Source organism: Elgaria multicarinata, chromosome 7, assembly GCF_023053635.1.
Source record: "Elgaria multicarinata webbii isolate HBS135686 ecotype San Diego chromosome 7, rElgMul1.1.pri, whole genome shotgun sequence".
NCBI lineage: Eukaryota > Metazoa > Chordata > Lepidosauria > Squamata > Anguidae > Elgaria > Elgaria multicarinata.
The window spans coordinates 47074590-47088915 of NC_086177.1; the positions used below are offsets into that span (position 1 = coordinate 47074590).

General features: G+C 40.6%; 1 protein-coding gene across 2 annotated transcripts in view; it reads right to left on the bottom strand.

Annotated features, from left to right (window-relative positions):
* DOK6 (docking protein 6) overlaps positions 1 to 14326 on the bottom strand; it is a 286745-nt gene that overhangs the window by 135513 nt on the left and 136906 nt on the right. For both annotated transcript variants that reach the window (XM_063130514.1, XM_063130513.1), the window contains one exon: positions 8677 to 8791. In XM_063130514.1, the coding sequence (XP_062986584.1) occupies positions 8677 to 8791 (115 nt within the window). The remainder of the gene's footprint in view (positions 1 to 8676; positions 8792 to 14326) is intronic.

A 14326-nucleotide genomic window follows, 5' to 3' on the forward strand; every position in this document is an offset into this window, starting at 1 on the left:
AAGAACTTAAAAGTATACTATTACTTATAGCTGAATAATTATAAAAGCAGCACAAGATCTGTTCTAGAAATGATTGTATTCCTTGATACATGAAAACAATGGAAATGGGGGGAGGGAATCTTTTAAGGGTCCAGCCCTAACTTCCCCAGAGACTGGCTGAAAGGGCATTAGGAAGTGATGTAAGTGACACACCATCATTATTTTATTTAAAAATATATTTTTAGTATACATGCATGGATTTGTATGAAATGCATACAACTTTCTAGCAATTATACATGGGCTACAACAAAAAGTATCCATTTGAAGGTAACGTCTAATATGCCACCATTTTAAATACTGAAAATGTTGAAAGGTTCTCAATCCATTGCATTCTAGGAGGTAAATGTTTATCCTTCCAATGTTGTTGTTGTTGTTGTTGTTGTTATTATTATTATTATTAACATTTATATACTGCCCCATAGCCGAAGCTCTATGGGTGGTTTACAAAGAGTAAAACATTGGACATTAAAAACAAATATATAATTTAAAAACACACACAACAACATTAAAAACATAAAAACAGACAATATCTACTTAAAACAACTATTCTGGGGTCAGTTAAAAAACTCAGCATATGCTGTTAAATGCCAATACACACACACAAAAAAGGGGTTTTGCTGAATAAGACACAGCCTAAGATACATAGACACGAAAGATAGATGCCAAAGTGGCAACCCTCTGATTAGGAATTTTGTGGTGTTGCCCACAGCAGTTTCTCAAATTTCCAAATGCACCCACAGGTCCAAAAAGTTTGCAGACCCCTGACCTACTGGAGTCACATATGCCTCCCAGAGGGCTCTGAATATGCTGGTGGAACGGTCAGACAGCACAAATATCTGCTGGGTGACTCGTGACTGTGTCAGAGACAGATGTGGAGAGCCTCTCATTTCCCCAACATGCCCACATAATCAGCAAGGTAGTAGACCAGCCTAGGAGGTACAGTCAATGGAAGAGAAAGGAAAGGGCTTCCCCCATCTCCCTCAAACCCAAAATCTGGCAAAATAGCAGAGCAATACAGAAATAACTCCATAGAGAAGCATCCCCATTCAGCCCACATATCCAAAAATTAAAGACATAACACTCATTTGCTACTCAGAAATAACAAATGAGCTCCCACTTTCCCTGCATTCAATAAGTCTTTCATTCATTCTTTGAGCATTTACTGACTGAGGAAATGTTGGGACTGAGCATGACGCTATGAAGTTATGTAGGAGCTTTGGCGATTAGGGAAGAGCTCTGACGTAGCTACAGAAAGCAAAGAAAACTCCCCGCCCCCAACCAAAAAAGACCAAAGTTCTACAGTAAGGCAGAGCATTTCCAAGGTCAGCTGAAATCAGGAAGAAGCTGGAACACATGGCAAAAGCACCAACTGCATTCCAGAAACCAAGGAGGAGAGAGCAAAATCAAGCAGAGGAAAGATCAAAGCAAGAGCAGAAAGATCAGATGGAGGGAGTAAGTGCTGGTGGGAAGGCAGTCCCAGGCTTGGAGCGCTTTATGGTTCCCCATTGTCTTAAGAAGAAGGTCACAATACAGAGGCACCTTCCATCTACATAGCCAGTTGCGTGAAACACATTTCCACATCCAGAACAAAATCTCTTGACGAAATTTGAATTCTTACAGTTAGTTTTTTTTTAATGTTTCCCCCTTTATTTTCTATTTATTTTAATAAACAGAAAAGTACTTACAATAATTTATCAAAATCGTTCTACAACTCCATTCAAATAATAACACGTTCAAAACGTAAGTAGATAAATGCCAGTGTTAGAATATAATATAATAGTAATATTTGTTTTTTTTTAATACCATTCTAAAATTCTTGAACTTTTACAAGATGATGTATAGATGGTATATGTCTCCCTCAAAATTAGCAAAAATGTATAGGGGTGCCTTGGGAGACTGTTGGAAATGTGAAGAACAAGAAGGAACTTTCTACCATATGTGGTAATCCTGTAAGAAAACAAAAACTTTTTGGACCCAGATCCATTTGTTAATGCAAAAAATATTAAAGACAAATCTACAAATGAAACCAGAAACATTCCTGTTGGGACTTATGGACGATCAACTTAAAGAAAAAGGAGGAACACTGTTTTTGTACATGACAACAGCCACCAGACTACTCTATGCACAATACTGGAAAATACACACGTACCATCAACGGAGGAATGGCTGCTTAAGGTTTTGGAGTTGGCGGAGATGGCCAAACTTACGGCGCTAGTAAGAGAAAAATTAACAACCTCATTTGTATTGGACTGGAAACCTCTGATAGAATATATGCAAGAGTTGCAAAAGAATGATTTATATGTCTGCGGTTTTCACATAAAATCTGTGGTCTTAATACACAACACTGGGCTGACTAAAGTGAAGTAACAGATAGCCCATATGTCTGCCATGAAGAATGCCTTAAATGGAATATGGCCTTATATGTTTTGTGTATGTGTTTTTACTATTACAGGGAAACACGGGAGTGTTTCCCTGTGTTATTGGCGATCAGTGAAAAGAGCATTCCACCATGTTAAGGCCGAAATTGGGGGTGGGTCATTCTGATGTTCATAAAATGGAAAATGTTTCACCAATCTTTCTGAAACGGGGACCTGCCAGAAAGAAATGCTGGTTTTACATACCCTGTGCGTTTCAAGAAGATTTGTGAAATATTGAGGGCAGGATGGCAATTCAAAGTACGAAAATGGGAAAAACCTCTCTGGCTCAAAATGGCCTACTATTTCCAGGTTGGCGACTATTTTTTTGCACACTAAAAGCTCCGAATTGGGACCCTTACCCTTCAAACCAGTGGTGGGATCTTGTCCCGCTGTCCTTCTAGTTGGTGGACAGCCAACTTCTTTTTTCAAAATTCACTTCCATTGTTTTTAATGAACATTTCTTTGCCCTATTAAAGTGAAGAGACTCATGACTCCTAAATGGAGCAGGCTCAGTAGCATCACTCTCCCCCCTCCCTCCTGTCTCAGATAGAGTGGAATGTTGGAAATAAGATGGCTGCCTGGCTGAAATAAGATGGCCCCCTGGCTCATTTAGGAGCCATTTCCTTCTGCAGATAAGCCAAGGCCCTGTCTGGGCCCTCTCCTTCCCCACAGTGCTGTGGAGGCCAGGGAGGAAGAGAGAAACGATCTTCCTTGCTTGGAGGGAGGCCCTTCAAGGAAAAAGAAAACCTGGCTGGCTCAGTAGGGGTTTGATTGACTTTGTTGTGTGTCTGTGATTGTGAAGAGGGAGAGGTGTGTGTGTATGTTTGAAGTGCTGGTGCATCCTTCTGAATTCAAAGTAAAGAATATATGGCAAACTTTCCTTTGGGGTGGCAGTTCCTCACCCAAGCCTCTTAAAGTTTAAACTTTATGGAAAGAAATATTCAGACTAGGAATGAGAGGAAGTTAACCCTGGCCTATCTGCCATGAGTTTAAACTTCTTCAGATAGTGTGTGTTTCTTTAAAAGATGCTGAACTACATTTTAAGCTTTCTTTTATAGATTTGTGTGTGTTTTGGTTGTACATAGAAAATATTTTCCTTTCTCTGTGTACCTGCTTCTTATAAGCTAAATCTGCTGCTTTATGTTTGTATGAAAGGAAAACTTTGTTCGTCATCAGTTTTCCACAACCCCACAGTCACCTCTGCATATCCTATTCTCCATCCTGTCCTCATGGTTTATATCTGCTTTGGGAGAATGAGAATTTCACTGGCACTTTCTGCCTCCTTAGGGAGGATGTGGCATTATAGGCCTGTGAGCCTTAACTCCCAATTTCCCTGCTTTTTGGAGTTTGGTTGAAAACTGTAGAGCCTTTAACGTTGTTTTGTAAACCGTAGGTTTTTTGTTTATTGAATTTATATTGTTTTGTATTGTTAGTTAAGTGTGTGATGTTCTGTTATGTTTTTTTCCTTCCTATGTAGAAAACAATAAAATTGTAAAACTGAAAAATAAAATCTTGATTATAAAATACAAGGACATAAAAAGACAAATTTTAAACTAATGCAGTAACACATTAGATAAAACAGAAACATACTTTTATTTATTTTTGTCTGTTTTATTTCTTGTAACTAATTATACTTTTTAATTTTCTGTTTCTTTGCTTAATATATGCTTAAAATATGGAATTTAAATAAACACACACACACACCCCAATATAAAAGCTCTAAGCTGTTATAAACTTCCATTACTAAAATAACTGCTCAAATAATTTTTATGTTACTAATAATGTGCTTGTAGCTCTGCTAATAACTAATAGGATGGCTTGAGAAGATGGTGATGGATAATTGCGCTTCACACATTTTCTATGACGCTCCACATGATTCCTTCTTATTTCCTCTTCTGTTCAGCTATATATGAACCTTTTGTATTAGATTGTGAGGAGATAACAAGATGTTTGGCATTAATTTGCTGATTAAACTCAGCTCTAAATGTAACAGAATTCAGGGAAGATTGAATTAATTATGACTGGCAAGTCCTACAAGGTGGAAAGGAAACCTATCACTGATTGGGTTTCACCTTCCTCATATCATTTCAATTACTGTCTTTTGGACTCAATGCCAATAAAATCCTAACTGAAATGGGCCTAATCTTAGAAACCAAGTTCATCTTGGTGCTTTGGTACAATCTCTTATTGCATTTTTAGTTATGCCTGCACATATCATTCTGTACCACTACCCTTCTGTAGTATTAAATATCTTACTTTCCCTGGAAAATTGCCAAAGTCTCCAGGTTGGCATATTTCTAGTGTCTTATATCATTTGACATTTATAAGACATTTATAGATGGAGCAGCTTTTCGTAGCAGGTGCTTTATATTTATAAGGGATCCAGGAATTTACATGCCAGTTGGCTTAATGCCAATTCCAGGTAAATTGGTGAGAAGCATGATTAAAAATAAAATGATCAAGCATACAATCAGCATGGCTTTTGTCCTGTCTAAACAATCTTTGAGAGTTCTTTCAAAATGTCAGAAAGCATGTGGATAGGGTGATCCAGTAAATGTTAACCCAGTTTCCACTTAATCATGCATACTAGCTAAACAAACCATAGATCTTCTGTTTGTGGTTTGTTTAGTGTTATGTGCAAACCAGGAACTCTCCCCCCCACCCCATGGCTAATGACTCTGGCTTGGTGGGAGAGAGACAATCCAGAGTTTCCATTTTGTATGTAACTCTAAATGAACCATGTACAGAAGACCTGTTGTTTGTTTAGCTGGTCCCACTTGCAGTGAGAGCGATCAAGTAGTATGCTCGAGGATGTTGCTTATAAATAATAAGGTAGGGCCCCCTGGAATCCTGGCTTATTGTTATCTCCAAACCAGGCCAGTGTTTACTTTGAATTTCAAAAACACTTTTGACAAAGTCCTTCACCAAAGGCTCCTGAGTAAAAGCAGTCATGGAATAAGAGGATGAGAATAAGAGGATCAAGAAGAGATTGTCAAAAGATGCAAAAGGATCTCCCTAAAACTGGGGTAATGGGCATTAAAATAGCAAATGTGCTTCAATCTACATAAGTGTAAAGTGATGCGGGGGGGGGGGGATCCTAACTTTACATATAAACTGATAGGGGCTGAAGGAGTAATGATTGACCTGAGGCATGTCTATACCAGCCCTTTTTCCAGGGTTGTCCCTAGATCGTCCCTTTGAATCCAAATGATGCACAGGGGATCCCGGGGCCAAGTACAGACAACCCCTCCATTTTCCTGGGATAACTGAGACCTCGGTTATTCCGATTTTGCCAGTGGTCCCTGCACCAAACCAAGGACTGTAGATGGTGTGGCACCTGCTCTGGCTTCTCCCTCCCTGCAAGTAGCGGAGCTCTTAAAATGGGCACAGAGCTGCGTGGGGGCTGTCTGTCCCCATCGAGGGTGGGTGGGTGGAACAGTTCAAAGGTGTTCTTTAAAAAAAAAACTTGCATGTGCTGGAGCACAATTGTGTCTGTCTCCATTTATTTTATTTATTTTATTTTATTTTTTATTTATTACATTTTTATACCGCCCAATAGCCGAAGTTCTCTGGGCGGTTCACAAAAATTAAAACCATAATAAAACAACCAACAGGTTAAAAGCACAAATAAAAAATACAGTAAAAAGCACAACCAGAATAAAACCACGCAGCAAAATTGATATAAGATTAAAATACAGAGTTAAAACAGTAAAATTTAAATTTAAGTTAAAATTAAGTGTTAAAATACGGAGTGAATAAAAAGGTCTTCAGCTGGCGACGAAAGCAGTACAGTGTAGGCGCCAGGCGGACCTCTCTGGAGAGCTCATTCCACAACCGGGGTGCCACAGCGGAGAAAGCCCTCCTCCTAGTAGCCACCTGCCTCACTTCCTTTGGCAGGGGCTCACGGAGAAGGACCCCTGTAGATTATCTTAAGGTCCAGGCAGGTACATATGGGAGGAGGCGTTCCTTCAAATAACCTGGCCCCAAACCATTTAGGGCTTTAAATGTCAATACCAGCACTTTGAATCGGGCCCGGACCTGGAGTGGCAGCCAAGGAAGTTGTAAAAGGACTGGCGTAATATGATCTCGCCGACCAGTCCCTGTTAGTAAACGGGCTGCCCTGTTTTGTACCAGCTGAAGCTTCCCGGGGGGGGGGGGGGAGGAATGGTGGCCACGACATCCCTCTTCCCTTCCAGGACATCGCATGGCCATCAAGACACTGGGGAAGGATTGCGGAAGCAGGTATGTCTGTGATCCTCCCCCCTCCCTCTACATCCTTAGGTGTAGACAAGCCCCAGGAAAGGAATCTTGGGACTGAGGTGGTTAGCTCAACCTGGTGTCACAGCGATGGAAAAGCTGACTTCCATGTTAGGGAATATTAGAAAAGGGATCGTAAAATAAAAGTGCCAACATCATAATGCTTCTATACAAATATATAGTGGAATCACACTTAAACTACTGTGTACAGTTCTGGTTGATGCATATCAAAAAAGGATATTGTAGAGCTGAAAAGACCAACCAAAATTCATTCATTCATTATATTTCTATAGTGCACCATAGCTGAAGCTCAGCTTCAAAGATCAGAGGGCTGTGGCAACTTGCTTATGAAGAAACTTACAACATTTCAGGAGACTTAGGTCTTAGCTAGACCTAAGGATTATCCCAGGCAAAGTCCCTGCCTGCTCCCGTGATCCTCTGTGTGTCATTTGGATGCACAGGAATGATCCCGGGACAATCCTGGGATATACGGCTGGTCTAGCCATGGCCTCTGTTTATATAAAAGTGAATAAGGGAGAACATGAGAGAAATTATGCGTTGTGTGGAGAACTTGGACAGAAATCATTCTTTCCCTCTCTCATAATATTAGAATCTGGGGTCATCCAATAAAGCTAAATAATCAAGGATACAGAACATAGTTGAACAATGCAATTCCGTTACTTAATATGTGATGATGGCCACCAACCTAGAAGGCATTAAAGTTCATGGAGGGTATCAATGATATATAGTTATCATAGTTATATACTAGTTTCAGATAAGAGGCAGAATGCCTCTAAATACAACTTTTATTTTATTGTTACATTTATATTCCTCCTTTTTTCCTCCAAAGAACTCAAGGCGGCTTCCTGCTCTCCTTTTTATCCTCACAACAACAACCTTGTGAGGTAGGTTGGGTTGAGAGTCTGTGACTGGCCCAAAATCACCCGGTGAGCTTCCATGACCGAGTGGGGACTAGAACCTGGATCTCCCAACTCTGGCCACAGTTAGACCTAAGGTTTATCCTGGGATCATCCAGGGTTCGCCCCTGCCTGAGCACTGAATTCCCTGTGTGTCACCTAGATGAACAGGTTTGACCCCTGGACGATCCAGGGATAAACCTTAGGTCTAGCTATGGCCTCTCAGTACAACACTCTAGCCACTATACCACCCTGGCTGGGGAACAACAGTGGGAGAGGTCTATTGCCTTCATGTGGGCTTTTCATAGGCATCTGGTTGGCCACTGTGGAAAATAGGAAGCAGCACTAGAATGATCTTTGGTCTGATTCAGCAGGGCTCTTTTTATATTATTAACAAATATGTAAACATAGTTGTAAAGAGTAAAAAAAAAAGATTAATAACAATACTGGATCTGCATATCAATAATTGAATTTATTTCTATAGAATACTGAATACTGAATCAAAAATATTTCTCTGTAATGAGAAGTAGTTTTCTCCAACTGTAAAGAGAAGATCAAAACTTTACTCCTAGTATTGAACAACTGATCTAGCCACACAAACCATGTGAAGCTAAACTTCAATGTGTCCTGGAATTTTAGCTATTCTTAGCTGCTTTCTTACAGTGACAGGATTAATACTAGCCTAGCAAGTGCCTATAGCAATACTTGGCAAAAAAAATGAGAACTCACGTCACTGCTTGTCTTAATAACATCCCATAGGCATTGTTTACTCAATTCTGGAATTTTAGCTGAAAGCCTCACGAGTCTTCTATCCAACCGGGAGCCAAAAACAGACAGAAAATAAGCAATGGCAGAAACTAGTCTTTTAAAAACAGAAACACACACATCTATCTAGCTCTGCATGCTAAAAAAAGTAGAAGAAGATGTGATTGCACATTCCCATTAAGATAAGGCCCCGTTTAAATGCTGTATCTTAATCCATCTGAAGCATTGTCTCATAAGCAGCTCAATTTACTCAGGCTGAAGATGCGGTAATAATTGCTTACCTGACTCACAGGCAAATGTCTTTGACGTCTCATCATGAAAGATAATTGCCACTGCATGCTTCTTTGTCTCTCGAGGCAGTCTGGTTATGTTTTTGATGTTGTGCAGCTCAGTTACCTTAAAATGAAGAGATATAGAATTCAGTCTGGTTTATAAATAGCAGGATGAAAAATACAAACCCCAAAATGTCCCATTGTCGTTCATAGCTGCCACATTTTCTGAAGACCACTGGAGCTGACTTAAATGTAAGTTGACAAACAAAGTGCACAAATGTGTGCGTGTGTGTGTGTGTGTGTGAGAGAGAGAGAGAGAGAGAGAGAGAGAGACCTTAGCTAGACGGGGCTTTATTCCAGGGCGAACCCCGGGATCGTCCCTGTGCATCCACATGACGGGATCATCCCTCCCTTGCCCCAGGATCTCGCCCTCCACTTTGGCCTCAGTTTTTCCATGGTCTCGGGCTGAGCCTGAGACCGTGGAACGTGTGGCCCGTTGCTGCAGGTTAACCCTTCCTCGCGTGGAGCCAGGAGCGCTGCGCCCATCAGGGGTAGTGGGGGAGCAGGAATTTATTTTTTAAAAAAACAAAAAAACTTATCTTTAGCGCACAAGCATTTGTGTGCTCCTTCCACTTTAAAAAATTAAAATGGCAGACGCGACGCCTCTCCTTGTGAGGTCATTGCGCGTCGCGTGTAAATGAAGGAGAGCTCTTGCATTAAACACAATGCGAGATCTTCCCTCCGTCGTGGGATAAAAGGTAGGTCTAGCTAAGGCCAGAGAGAGAGAGAGAGAGAGAATGGGTGAGTGCATGTGCCTACATAAGTATTAGTGCTCATCCTATTAAAATTGCTTATAGAATAGCCATTCTATAACCATTGATTGCTGTTTAGTAGATGAGAAAATATATAAATGTTAATACTATTTATTTCATTCATTCTTCATTCTTTATTTACAGTCAACAGACCAATATAAAACAAGAAGATACACAGTTATATAAAGCAGTGCATTTATATAACTGTGGGGATAAGGAAGTAAGGGGGAGTAATACAAAACCACTAAAGATACTAGATTGTTATTTTATGGTATTCGGGAAGGGAACAGGATAGGGTTATTAAGGCCTTGCATGATGTAAAGGGAAGGAATGTATAGATGATGAAATTGCTGATCTGTGGATTAAAACACAATCAGACATCCATAAGAGACCTGGTGCGGATGGCGAAATTCAAGAATTTGGCCACCTGCTTGATGGCAGATTTGCTGGAGCCCTGGAGTAGACTAATCAGAAGTGACTCGGGGGAGCATCCCAGGAAACATTGCGTGATAGGACATATTAGGTCTTTCCTTGCCTGTTGGTAAAAATTGCAATGGAAGATAACATGTGGAATGGATTCCACCTCAAATGGGCAGCATCTATTTTTGGATGGAATTTTCTTATATCTGCCCTCCAGCAGCTTGGAGGGGAGGATGTTGAATCTCGCTAGGGTGAATGCCTTCTTGTATTTTGGAATGGTTAACCATCCCAGGTATGGCATTCCATCTTTGTAAGAAGGGACTGGGAGACCCAATGATTGGGGGGAGCATGGTCCCCAAGCAGTTCCCCGGAACTCCTGATGGTCTATATCCAGTAGTCTCTGTTTGGTGATCTGTTTAGAGCTGTCCATGTCCAGAGATAGCAGGAAGGAGGGGGATAGCCCTATTGAGGTTACGTTTTGCACCACTGTCTTAGACCAGTGAGATTCAGAGGGTAACCAAGGAGTTGGGGGTGAGCACTAGGTGGCAGCGGAGCCAATTGTGTATGGTACATATCCAAGCTTGGCATTTTAATGTGCTTAGTCCAGTTGAGGGCAGCTCCAGAAACACACCTAGGGACTCCAAATGTAAGCCTGAGGTAAAGATGTTGCACTCCTTCAAGAGAACTGTTGAAGAATACTATTTATTTATTTATTTATTTATTTATTGTATTTCTATACCACCTTTCTGAGATTCACCAAGGTGGTTTACAAAAAAAAAAAAAAATCAAAACAGAAAGGCAGTAATCAAATAAAAATTAGTAAAAAACAGAAAACAACATTAAAAGCCCCAGCTTTTAAAAATCCAAGTTAAAAAGACATGTCTTAAACCCCTTCCTGAACACTTTCAGGCCCAATCACAGCTCTAAGAGGAGTGCATTCTAGATAAATAAATAAATAAAATAATAAAGAATTCTGTCACAGATTTATTTATTTTGTTATACAGTACAATCTCAAGAAAAAGAACAGATAGCCTATACATTTTCATTTGCTCTAGTTTTGTGAATATCTTCATAGTACAAAGCACTTGTCTGAAATCCCAAATTGGCAAATCTGTTGCAGAAGCAGCACAAATAGGTTTCCATACTGAAAAACCCTAAAGCATCAGCAAGAAAAAAAATAGTTCATCCATCATGCCTATTAGCACCACGGACCTTTGCATGGGCTTCTTTTACTTTAAAGTGAATTGGTAATTCTAGTGACATCCAAGCCTGAACCAGTTTGGCTTTCATCCAAAATATTTCAAGTATAAAGATAAGCCAAGGAATATTATTATTATTATTATTATTATTATTATTATTATTATTATATATAATATTTTTTTTTAATAATATATTAACTGTGGGATCAGCAGAGCTCTGTCTTTCTACATATCCATTGGTTCACATGTACATTTCAAATTATGATGAAGAAGGGAAGTGGAAATAACACAAGTGCCCTACTATGTGTCTGATTTGCCTAGCCATGGGGAGGGGGGATTGCGTTGGGTGGGGAAGAACGAGACACTTGTCTTGCCCCCACTGGAGGAGGCAAAATGGGGCCACTGGCTAGGGAGAGGGTTTCTGGGCTTTTTTTTAGTTCTTTCGGCCCTGCCCCCAGCCTCTTCGGAATGTGGCTTCTGAAGCTACAGGATGCGGCAGGAGAGCACAGCCTGACGGCAGGAACCTGCGGGCCTTGGGTTAGACCCACAATTAGGTAAATAGTGATCGCCAAGGACTCCTCTGTATATGGCGATAGAATATTATTTATTTATGCCCTGAGATGTCACAGACAAGGAGGGAGCTTTACAGACAGAATGGGGTCCATTTGACCAATTTGGGCAAGGACCTATTCATGTCTGTTCTGCAAAGGGGCCTGAGAGAAGTGATTCACTGCAGGTGGAGGGTGAACAACTAAGCAATAGGCTTGTCGTCCTTCTGCGGCTGGTGGGAGTGGGCATGATGAGGGAATTCAGGGATCATCACCATCACATTCTGAGGCAATGTGATGGTGACAGGTGAGCCCTGAGGGTCTCCTGCTGAAGGTTTTATGGCCCCAGTGGGGGAATAAGGATTACCTGTGAGGCCAACTCACCTCACCCTGCTGTTGTTTTACAGCCCAGGAGGGGTTGATATGGGAAGGCCTCCCCTCCCCATAAGGGGCAGTCCTGTTGGTGGTGATATGGCAGGTGTCACTCGAGAGGAATGGAACATTTTCCCCAATAACAGCCTAGCTAGGTGCTGGCTGAGTTTAGCTGCCCACCCAATTACTCCTTTGCAGATCTAATTTGAATAAATGTGGCCCAATTTTATACCATACCTTTGTGCCTCATCTTTTTATTCCCCTTCCTCCACTTGCAACTATCATAGTGTCAGGGGTGGATTAGCCAAGAAAATAGGGTTGCGGATATTAAGTATACACTTGGCATTAACCTGGTCCTGGCACATAACAAATGCCATCCTGCCATGCCCGGCATAGCCTGGGAGTGGGGGAGCTGTTGCAGGTGGGGCCAAGAAGAGACACTGGAGCCAGCCAACGACTGGCAAACAGCCTGGGTCATGTGGCCGGGAGGGGATTATAGAAAACAAAACTGCTGTTTCCCCTCCTGGTTACAATGAAATATATTTTCCAGTCTCTCTAGAGGCTTCCCATACACAACGCAGTGGGTTTTTTTTTCCATAGGAGCCTAATCCTACAAAGACATGAGCCTTCAGATCTCAACAGCACTTTGCAGAAGTTTAATTTTAATTTTATGCACATTTACGGCTGTAATCTTACACAATCCATGTAAATTCAGTGGAGTAAGCCCAACTGAGCTTAATGGGACTTACTTCTGAGTAAACATTTATAGGATTGCAAGATAAATTCCTTAAACAGTTTCCTCCCTTCTTTTAAAAATGAGCGCATGATTAAAATTAGCTTCTTAAATATTTAAAATGGACTGAAAGCATAGGCCTCCAACATACAGTTCTGCTTAACATTTTTCTTCCATATATCACAATACTTTCTGTATTTAGCCATTTATTAAGACACAATTCTGCTTCTGGACTGAATTCTCCAAGATTTCTAAGATCAGCTTGATGCTACTGGATGCTGTTTTAAATAGTCAGACTTCATTTTCAGAGCAAGTAATACTGTTAAAGGAGTTTTACAGGATAAGTATACATGCTATTTATCACCCACTAGGATTTTGCAATGGATCTCTTTGTAACTGCTCTGCTAGAAGTCTCTATTTAAAAGGCTTTTTTGTTAACATCCAACTCATGTACATGATGCCAGTCCTGACTAGCCCAGCTCTTAAAGTAATTAAGTGTGATCTTTTTACCAGGGTGGGAACTGTTCAAGTATAAAAGAGGCATTACTGGAAGCTCTCTCTCTCTCCTCCTTCTCTTTCATTCTACCTAATGCCTGGTTGAGGATATAAAACTTACCTAGAATTGCTCCAAGACAGGGTAGCTTAAAAGCTATGGGTTCAGTGCTTTCTAACCATTCAAACCACGTGAAGACAGCTAATCATTCAACGTCATGGTTGCAACCATGTCACTGGAATAATGTATGAACAAGCCCACATTATTCATGCCCCATCTTTCAAGAGATATAATGAAATAAACTCAGATCAGTTTTATGGTATATCAGATCAACAAGACTTAAGGCCATGTTACAATATATCATATCACTTTTTCCTTGAAAAAACAGCCTCATGGTATAGGTTAGAGTCAGAAATTGTTTTTTGCCCAAGGCCACCCAAGTGAGCAGTAGGGCTGAGAAGTAATTTGGGCGTAACCATCCCTTGTTCAAACCTAAACTCATATTCCCTGCTTCACTCAGGTAGAGTATTTGCAGAAAGTCACTGGGACATGATGATGCTGGCAGCACGGATTTCAAAGTGCACTGAAAGTCTTGTGTCCTTTAAACTTAAATAACGTAATTATTGTTTAAGGTTAAATGCCCCCAGTTGCAACTCTTTCTATTGAAAGCACAACTTCCCATTTAACTTGCATGTTTATTTCTGCAGAAAGTGCATTTTCCGGACTTGAAAAAGGCATCATAGCCCTACATAAAGTTGGCTTGAGCAGAGATATTGCTGGGTAAAATGGAACTAGGGAACCATTACTCCCTTGTCTGCTGTGGAAAGATGAAGAAAGGTCAGAGTTGCCTCAGGGTAGCTGCTGTTTCACAGCTTTTAAAGCAATAAAGGAGATGCTTTTCCTCTAAGAACAAGGGGGAAGGAATAATGTAACTGCAAATGTTTTTGCTTCAATTATATGGGTGGGGGAAAGAACTAAATAAGTCCTTCCTTTGAAGAATGGTCACAGGAAAACCAGGCCCTTCTGTTAAGGTTTTCTGGGATGTTTACTATATTTATTTTATTTACTCAATATAAAGTTTA